This window comes from Otolemur garnettii, unplaced genomic scaffold (genome assembly GCF_000181295.1).
Source record: "Otolemur garnettii isolate 467f Iridium unplaced genomic scaffold, OtoGar3 scaffold00063, whole genome shotgun sequence".
Classification (NCBI taxonomy): Eukaryota; Metazoa; Chordata; class Mammalia; order Primates; family Galagidae; genus Otolemur; species Otolemur garnettii.
In genome coordinates, this window is record NW_003852458.1 from 943,736 (window position 1) to 954,092 (window position 10,357).

Sequence of the window (10,357 nt, forward strand, 5' to 3'; positions counted from 1 at the left end):
CTTCATTTAGTCAATGAACATTATCATGCGTCTATCTGAAGCAAACAGACCTATGCTAATGGGATAGAGGCATAACATCCATGGAGAGGACAGGAAGAGGGAGAAAGGAGAGAGTGACAGAATAAATTGGAGATGGAAGAAAGAAAAAGGAAAGAGAAGCAAGCTGATGGAGGAGTTCGTAGAGTCCGCCGTGGCCATGAGCATGCTGGCTGCAGGCCACAGGCACCCAGCCCCTGCTGTATGTGCATCAGGAGTCCCCTCTAAAGCCCATTAAGGGGTGACTGACAATAGTTCCCCTTCCACACGCAGCCAACATGCATGGGAGACTTCCTATGGTAGGGAAATAGTCAAGGATACACTCTGAAAAGACAAACTCCAGTTCTTATTTCCTGTTTTTGGAGAAAAACATACACACACCCCCTACAAACTTAAACTAGTTATAGGTGAGAGCTTATGAAGTCTCTGGTATCAAGATTATCAGTGTCATAAAAAGTGCAAACTAAAGAGATACTTTCATTAACCTACTACACTATTGGTCTTTGACTTTCAAAAATAGCTTTTGTCCATAGGAATGATTCTCAACTAGGAGGATTATTCCCCCCAGGTAACATATGACAATATTTGAACATATTTTTGGTTGTCAGTACCGGCATCTAGTGGGTAGAGTTCACTAAATGCACAGGGCAGCCACCACAATAAGGAACGATCTGGCCCATGACGCCAGCAGGGCCACGGTGGAGCAACCCTGCTCTGCAGCTTCTCCTGCTCCAGACCTACCACCTGATCCATGGGGTCACTGGAGTAGTAGTTTTCTGAATGGGTACATCGAATCCACACTGGCTTGAGAAGTTCTTCTTCTTCCTCCTCATTTTTGTCAGGTAGCGTCTCCTCGGGATCCTTCTCCTTGATGGAGGTGTAGTTCTTCTCTTTGCCGGAGCTCTGGCTGTCACTCCATCTGTCTTTCTCTTCCTCCCAACGAGCTCTCTTCTTCTCCCTACTTGGGGAGCGACTTCAAAAGGGGGCAAGAGAGGTTAATTATTAAAAATGCTCTTCCATTGTAAAAAACTGCATCATTTCACTTGTTTGGTGCATTTTTCACCTACGATAGAAATTCCATGCCGAACTACCACATTTATTTTTTAAACGAGTGATTCCCAAATACCAGTCTGGTGGCATCAGAATCACCTGAAGTTTATTCGTTTAAAAATACAAATTCCCAGGCCCCACCCCAGATCTACTTACTGATTCACAACCTCCAGGGGTGGGGCCCAAGAATCTGTATTTTTAATACTCTCCCCTGGTGATTCTGGTGTGCATCCAGCAGGTTCAGGAACAACCGATAAACTGTAACTCCTAGAAGAGAAAGATACTTAGGGAATACTTGGAAATCTCCACATATGATCAATTTCAGCAACGAGAATATCAGTTTTGAGTCCTCCATGTCTTGCTTCACCAGGACCAAAAAAAAAAAAAAAAGATTTGGCCATAAATTCCGCCTGTGGACTATAATCCAAGAGAACCAGGTATATCACCCCTAACTGCTTCTCTGGAACCTCACACTTGGGTATTGCTACTTAGCCACCAACACTTTGACTTCCTTCTAATCCCCACGAATAAAAATTCACTCGTAAAAAAGGATGAAAAAATAACTTTGTCTCCTCGAATTCCTAGAGTTTAAAATCTGTGAAGACTCAGCCTATAGACGTACCTAGAGGGGAAATCCTAAAGGGGAGATTTTAATTTGTGCCCAAGAAATTTAGGCAGAACATACAGACCTTGAGAATTCAGCACAGGAGAACAACTGCTTTATTAGGCCAGGTGTCCGGCTCCACTAACAAAGTTGCCACTATCCAAGAAAGCTTGCAACGATCAAAGTCACAGATTATCCATTTTCTTTAACTGTATCACTAACTTCTAATTTTATCAGAGAACGGCTATGTGTTTATATGAGTACTGGGCAGGGGGCAGGGATTAGGAAGTTAGACACACTGATCATGTATTTATATGCTTTCTAAATATTACAATATGTATCATTAGTTACCAGAAAAAAAAGAGTGACTTTTAAAGGAAAATGTGCACATTCCATAGTAAAGTACAAACATCAACAAAAATAATGCAGAAATCACCCATAATACCACTCAGCGATAACCACTCTATTTCACCAATGTTTAAAAACATATATAGATGAATAGACATCTAAATATATACATGTTTTTACAGCAAAGAGAACTCTATAGCCTGCTCTTGTCATTGAACAGTAAATCAGGAACTCCTCTCTACTTCCACACATCTATAGCTGAACCCCTTTAATGGATGCCTACTGTTCTTTATATGTATATAGCATAATTTAATAAATCTTATGACAGTCATTCAGGTTAGCTTCTCTCATCATGAGCACATTTTGTTCTCCGCACACTCGTCAGACCACTTCCCACAGTGGACACGTTCTTTCAAAGCTTCTCTCCAGATAGGCAGCACTAGTTCAGACGACTGTCAAAACCTTCCGTGAGTTTCCCTTTCCTCACATCATATCATCTTGGTTGTTTTTAATCTTTGCCATTCCAATGAAAAAGCCTTGACCTCATTTAATTTTCAATATTTTATCACTACTGAAATAAATACATTTCATGTTCACGTCTTTTATAAAATATCTCGGTCATATGTTATGTTAATTTTTTTAATTAGGATCATAGCACTTTACTTGTAGAAAAGTTTTTATTATTTTTTTTTTGTTTTTCTGTAGGTTTTTTTTTTGGCCAGGGCTGGGTTAGAACCCACCACCTCCAGCATATGGGGCTGGAGTTCTACTCCTTTGGGCCACAGGCGCCGCCCTAGAAACACTTTTCATTAAGATAATCATCCTTCTGTCACATGTACTATAACCTCTTATAGGTTTTGGTTTTCCTTTTAATTCTGTGTATTTGCTTATTGCTATGTATAATTATAATAAAGCCAAATCTAAAGATCTTTTAATTTATGCTTTCTACCTTAGTGCTTTGCTTGGAAAACCTTTCTCAGATCAAGGCTAAATATTTTATATTTTCTTTAGTAATTTTTAGCATTAAATGTTTTTTCTCCAGCTCTTCAGGATGTAAGGCAGAAATTTAGCCTAATTTTTTTCTCCAAAGAACTTGCCAACTGCCAGTTTCTCCTCTGATTTAAAACAACTTTACTATTTATTAAACATAATTTTATAATTATTTATTAGGTATAAAATTTAGATCTATCTCAATGTTGCTCAGCATTTGTTTCACTAATCTGTAGCCATAGCGAGGTTTTCAATTAATATGTATTTCCAGAACATCAATACTACGACAATAAATATCCCTGGATTATGGCTTTTTTTTCGTTATTCAAACTTCTGTTCCAAAGAAAACTTAAAGACTCATGATGAAGTTCTAAAACCAGTGTTTCAACTGAAGTTACTTTTAAGTTAGAGATTACAGTGTTTTGAAAAAACAAAATCGGTATTTTTACAAGATGGCCGTCCACCACAGGGAGATGGCATGCTTCCATTCATTACACCACTTGTCACCAGAGACAGTTTACAGTTTTCTTCCCGTTGGTCCTATTTTTTTAAGTTATTAAAGATATTTAATTTTAATTAGCACAAGTTCTATAATGAATCTACTTTTTTCTCCCATTGCATTTTTAACTAGGTTTTCCTGGTATTTAGGAAGGTTATTAAAATACCATCAGCCAATAATGGTAACTCTTACCTCCCAGTGGCTCTTGTTTGTTTGTCTGGGTGTTTACTGTGAGCCTGATACTCTGGTTAAGTATTTTATTCACATTCCCACATTTAATTCTTATAAGAGCCCAGTCAGGCAGATATTGGTATCACCAACAAAGGAGGAAAGCACCCCTAAACATTAGTCACTTATCTAATACCATAAAACTTGGAAGGAGTAGTTAGTTACATGTCAACATGTTTTTAAAAAAATCCCACTAAATGTTCAACCATTATCATTATCGTCATTAAGAAATACAGCCAAAAGACATCCTCACCCCATCCCTTTTGGCAGGTGTGTTGCATGATGGGGCCAATGGTCAGAGTTGTCTGTGGTGAACAATAACTAGTATTTTCTCTTTTTAACACGTTGATAGGGGCATTTCAAAACAGGAACAAAACTTCGTTTTCAGGTAAGTGATTCAAACACTCCAAGATTCAAAATCCAAACTCCAAATTATTTCTTTTTAACAACATGCTGCTATGTTGTAAACTGTGGCAACTTTTCATCATTTACAAGATCTCCATTGCTAATTTTTATTTTCCCATCAACTGCATTAGTTAAAACTCACAGAATCCAAGTCTGCCATCTCTGCAAGCCAGCAGGCATGAAAGAAGAAACCACTACACTGAGGAAATTTCCAGCACTTACACATGAAAAGTCACCCACCTCCAATCAGTCCTCAGGGATGTCCACTGACACAACAATACCCTGGCTTTTCTCCTGCCTCCTCTCCTCCTTCTCAGGCCCTCTGCTCACCCTTCCAGTTCATCTCATCTAATCCACAGCATTTAGCATCTCCAGCTAGGGTCACTTTCTGACCATTACATCTGCACATCCAATTCACTACTGCATGATTCCACTTGGTTGTCTCGAATTCCTCCAGTTCTAAAGGAACTCATGCTCTTGCCTCCTCCTCACTGTCTCCCATCCTGAACGGCAAAGACCGATCTCAGGTATCACTCAACTCTTCTTTCCCCGCCCCTAACACATCTGAACAGTTACCAAGTCCTCCTGACTCTGGCACATGAGCATCTCTCAACAGTGTCTACCTTGCCCAGTTACCGCTGTCATTGTGCTGGTCTAGGCCACAGTCATCTCTCCTGTGGATTACTATAAAAGGCTGAGAAACTCATTTCCGGCCTCCAGCCTGACCCCCCTCGGAGCATTTCTGCACAGTGCAATCTTCTCTCGGCCCCACTATTCTCCTTCCCCAACGCACATGTACAGCTTAAGTGTCAGGGAAACCTCAATTTCTCTGACACACTACCCTAGACTGGATTCTCACTGCTTTCCTCCCACAGCAACATGTGACAGCATTTAACTTACTTCTTCTTGTACAGTAGGGAACTCTTGTTAATGGTGCGGATGACACCTCGACACACTGGAGCCTCAGGTTTTTAACTAGCCCATTGATCGAGTTCTGATGATATTTAGTAAGAGTGATAAGCAACGGGGCCTCGCTATTTTCTAACTTGCTTGGGAACGCCCCTAGTTTTCAATGCTAAATGTGGCTTTTTTTGAGATAGTTTCAATCATGTTCATAATAAGATAGTTCTTCACCATATTAACGAAGTCTGCTAATTTTCCTAGTGTACTGCTGGCTTTATTTTAAAGACTTACTCATCAGGTACTGAGATAATGCTATAATGATTTTGACATAAGCAATTACAAATTTTAATACTAATACTAATCTATCTAACCATGTAGCCTTGGAATAAACTCTATTGGTTACGTGCATTTCAACACAAACTAAAAACAACTTGCCACGATTCTTGAGTATTTTTATCTATATTCTGGACAGACTGTTGGACAGTTCAATTCCTTGGTTAGGTTTTGTCACTTGGGTTTTCCTACTGCCACAGCAGAGCAGCACTTTTCTTCTACCTGCGTTAGCGTTCTATAACAGTTCAAAATTTTTTAGAGACAGCACAAACTCAGCTTCTTTCCATGGTTATTGGCCTACTAAAGTTTTATACCTTTTAAACGAAATCTGTAGTCTCTGTTTTCCTAGAAACTAACCAACCACATTCAAGTTTCTAATTTTTTAAATAAAATATTTGTTCTTAGACTGTTTTATGATTTATAAACCATCTTCATTCTTGCAATCATACACTTTCCCAAATCTAATATTATGTACATTTTTCTTTCCTTGATTTCCCACTTTTTAATTGGATGATCTTTCAAAGAACCAAGGCTTGCATTTATTTACAAATACGGTTATATTGCTACAATTTCAATTTCATTTTATCTTTAAATCTCTTTTTATTTTATCTTTAAATCTCTTTTTCTTCTTTCTGTATACTCTACCCACTTCTAAAGCCAAGTGCTCAGATAATAATTAGGTATAGAGTTACCACTTAGTTGGCACTTACTTTAGATCAGTTACAAGGTAAATACTACGTATAACTATCCTTGTTTTTACAATGAAACCACCGAGTCTTAGAAAGGTTAGAAAACTTTAAACAGTAACAAAATGGGGAAAGCTAACAACTGATCCAAATCTGCCAGACTCAATGTTACTCTAAATTATCGTTACATAAGACCATACAATGTTACTTTTGGACACAGAACAAGGTATACCCTGTAAGTTTTGAGTTACAGCAATCTCATTGCTTTCTTTTTCTAAAGAAAGTATGACTGCAAGTTTGTTTCTGAAACAAGTAAATTTAAGAGCATAATTATGAATTGTCAAGGTTATTAAAAATAATTTGAATTATTAATGTATAGTTTTATAGCATTTATGATCAGAAAAAGTAGTCTGTGTAATTTCTAGTTTGTGGAAATTCATCAAGATCTTCTTTGTGCATTATCAATACATCTAGAAAATAAAGTCTTCTAAGTTACAGGCTGCTTTATCTTTTCACAGGTCATCTTGGACTCTGAGACTATTATGAACACTTGGCTAATACCGTGCACAAGCACAAAATTGGAATTCAAGGAGATAATCCTATGACCTCTTTTGGTGTCAACTCCTCGCTTACCTTCCAGATCTCTTATACTCTTTTTTGTAGGACCTTTCCAGAGATGGTGATCTTCGGTTGTCCCGATGCCTGTGTCTCTCCCGTTCTCGCTCTCTTAAAGGAATTAATACACAGAGCTGTTTTCAGCAGAAAGACTCAAAAACACCATCTCTTTTCACTGAATTCATCTTCTAAATAAATGGACCATATCTAAGAATTTTTCAGACACTATTCGCTAGGGGCCATTTTTATGCCTCCTTAATTTATTAGAGGATAAAGGAGCTTTTCTTGCCTCAGGAGTTAACTAACTTGGACAATTTCTGCAGTTTTCTTTAAAGAAAGAAGTCATGCGTGATGCTAAGCAATAAAGGGAATTTTATTGTAATCTTTGCTCGAGACCTTCTAATCAGCCAATCCCTGGGTATTTAACCTACAGGGGAAACTTTAAAAGACCTATTGCTTTCTAAAAACCAGCTCAACTTCACCCAGTAAATAAATGAGAATTACAAAGCTTTTACAATAAAGATTAAGACAAGGTTCTATAATAAAAGAGCTCTTAACTCTTACGCGTTACACGGGTCTGAGTTGTTGTTTTAGCTATCACTAACCTGCATAAGACCATGACTAAGTCACTTTAATGCTTTTTTTAATCTGGAAAAAACTAAATGGGGAAGCTAGGCTTATCTAATGTGAAAAACAGAATGAGGGATTTAAAAACCCTTCCAATGTAAAGCTGGAAATTATAATAAATAATTTGAACCTATTGAACAATAAAGATCTGAAACTAACATCTAAACTCCTGCGTGTCTGAATCAGAACTACAAATCTAAAGGAAGTAACCACTCAGTTTCAGAATGAGGTGAAAATGCCATATTAACCTGAGTTCAGCAAGAAGACATAAAAATGTCTGACCTCAAAAATATCCCCCAACTTAAAACAGGAAAAAAAAACAATACATTGAAATCAAAACTTAAAAAACTGATAGAGATCAATGAGTGCTTAGATACGTAGTAAGACAGAAATTGCTTTTTTCACTTGAAAGATTTCCACATTCTCAAGGGAGACTCCTTTGAATGATGCTTTAGCATATACACACTCCTTGGGTGTATCCTAACTGTTCAAAATGAAGCAGCCAGGGCTTAGGATGCTACTTTCTTCATCCACTGTATTTCTTTCTTTTCTTTTCTTTTTTTTGAGACAGAGCCTCAAGCTGTCGCCCTGGGTAGAGTGGCATCACAGCTCACAGCAACCTCCAACTCCTGGGCTCAAGCAATTCTCTTGCCTCAGCCTCTCAAGTAGCTGGGACTACAGGTGCCCGCCACAATGCTTGGCTATTTTTTGGCTGTAGTTGTCACTGTTGTTTGGCAGGCCCAGGCTGGATTCAAACCCGCTAGCTCTGGTATATGTGGCTGGTACCTTAGCTGCTTAAGCCACAGGTGCTGAGCCCATCAGCTATATTTCTAAAGCTATAGTTTACATACAGGCAATAAATCTCTATAACAGTATAGAAATTAGGGAATAGTGCCACCTGTCAAAGTTATATGTAATTTGTAGTATAATGGCTACTGAAAAGAATAATCACCTGTATTTCTAAATAAAAACACCAACTACAGAGTATTTTCTATTTTTATTTTTTAACATTTCGCCAATAAAATTTTGCATTTAAGAATAGCACTTCTGATGATAATTGCTACCTCTGAGTGGGTAGAAATTGAAAAGACCAATTTGGATATAAGACATATTTAGTAACACTATAAAGATGAACACTTTATCAAAGCAAGAAAAATTGTGTGTTACTCTTTCCAAGATTCTTCCGTGTTTGCAAACATCCAGATACTCCTTGGGTCCACCATGCTACCTCTCCAGTGGCTACACGTCTACTGTCACTGGGACAGCCCTGGCCATTACTGTGCAGTAGCACCACTCGGCTGGAAGCCCACCGCCTGCTTCCTGAGCACGCTGCTGAGCAGCACCTTGGTGCCCTGCAGCTGCAGCTGCTTATTTTCTCATCCCCGAGAGTAACTTTGATCTTTCAGGATAACAAAAACATACATCCATTTCTTCATAAACCTTTTCTAAAAATAGTTCACCCTAAAGCAATCTCACAGTTGTCACTCAGCCACATGTAGGAGGAGGAGAAAAAGAAGGAAGATGGAATTTGTAAAAAGACAGGTTCACTTACCCCACGAAACAGGGGAAAAGCAGCCAGAGGACAAACCATAAAATTTCCATAAACTGAACACAATCCAGTCCGAGTTCATGCAGTTTCAGTTTTTGCCAACACGCTTCTAGAAGTCATCACAGGACTTCCCATGGCCCATGTTTGTGTCGAAGCCTTCCGTACAATACCAAAGACTGATACTCCACCTAACACCCCAGGAAGGCCAAGGACGATGTGGCTGTGCCCCTAAGACAGTTCCAAGGCAACTACCCCAAGCACATTAGAAAACAACTCTAATATAAATATAGACTATTTTAGAAAGATATAGATCCTCATAGTACCGAGTATGGTTTAGCATAAAGTAGATTTGAGGTAATTCTTGTAGCATTTGACTCTATCGAGATTGTCAGTCCACAGGACATCTGAGTTTCTGGGTTTCTTCAAACACATCATTCAAAGTTTAAGCTTCAGTAGAATTTAGGATTTACAGCTGAGCCCTGGCAACTCCTCCAATTACAGTATCCCAAGATGGGGGAGAAAAAAAGTGCTACTCAGATTTGTTTGCACCAAAATGTTTTCCCAGAGACAAGATTATTAACAATCCTTCGAAGTCTAAAGAAAACTATTTACAAACTCTTTCCAATTTAGATTTTCACGATAAAATTGTAAAATAAACTATCACTGGCCTCTGCCACCTCGTTCATCACAGAATAATTGAGAATAATATCGACCAGAAACAGTAGTTTACGCTGTTTTGAACAATGACTTTAAAAAGTCTACTGACTCCCACTCAGCTTTGGCCTCCAGAAATCGGTCATCCCTGCAAGAATCACATTCCCTGTCCCCTGCACCAGCACATCCTGCGGAGGCAACAAAGCATTTTCCTTCTCGGCCTTCCAAGCACCAGTCACTATCTTCAGGGCAAAGAATAACCACCATCATTTCCTGACAAAACGTTCAGTCAGAATCAAATCAATACAGCCATCAAAAAAACATGGAAACCACTGTGTGAACTGATTTTTGAAATGAGCTGAGGAGTAGCAACAGGAGGCAAGACCAGCTCCACTCACAGAGGAAGTGACCGGGTGTGAGAAGCTCAAATACTTTTAGCACACAAGTTCCACAAGGCAGTGAAGGTAAACACACTACAGGGAAAGAAAGAGGAGCACTGTCATTAGCCTGACAACTGAAGAGCTCCAATCTTCGTTGACAGCGTTCACCGAGGCACTGATAAACATGAGTACAGTCCTTACCTCTGTCTTTTTATGTTTCTATAAAAACCAACGGTTCTTAGCTTTGGGGGGTAACAGACTCTTTGAGAATCTGCCATAAGCTTTCTTATGGAAAAACACATACAAAACTTTGCATATAAACTTTAGGGCATTTCTATAAGACTATCTAGAATCCCATTTTTTAAGAACTCCTGCTCAAAGCCTTATTTCGCTCATATTTATAGCTATTCGGTCTTAAAAATAAGTGGTATAGGGCAGCACCTGTGGCTC

The 10,357-nt window shown here is 38.7% G+C and overlaps 1 protein-coding gene across 1 annotated transcript in view; it reads right to left on the reverse strand.

Annotated features, from left to right (window-relative positions):
- DROSHA (drosha ribonuclease III) overlaps window positions 1–10,357 on the reverse strand; it is a 127,781-nt gene that overhangs the window by 110,879 nt on the left and 6,545 nt on the right. Inside the window, exons 5-7 of the mRNA XM_012807049.2 lie at window positions 6,716–6,808; window positions 1,243–1,353; window positions 778–1,009 (exon numbers count right to left, since the gene is read on the reverse strand). Of these exons, the coding sequence (XP_012662503.1) occupies window positions 778–1,009; window positions 1,243–1,353; window positions 6,716–6,808 (436 nt within the window). The remainder of the gene's footprint in view (window positions 1–777; window positions 1,010–1,242; window positions 1,354–6,715; window positions 6,809–10,357) is intronic.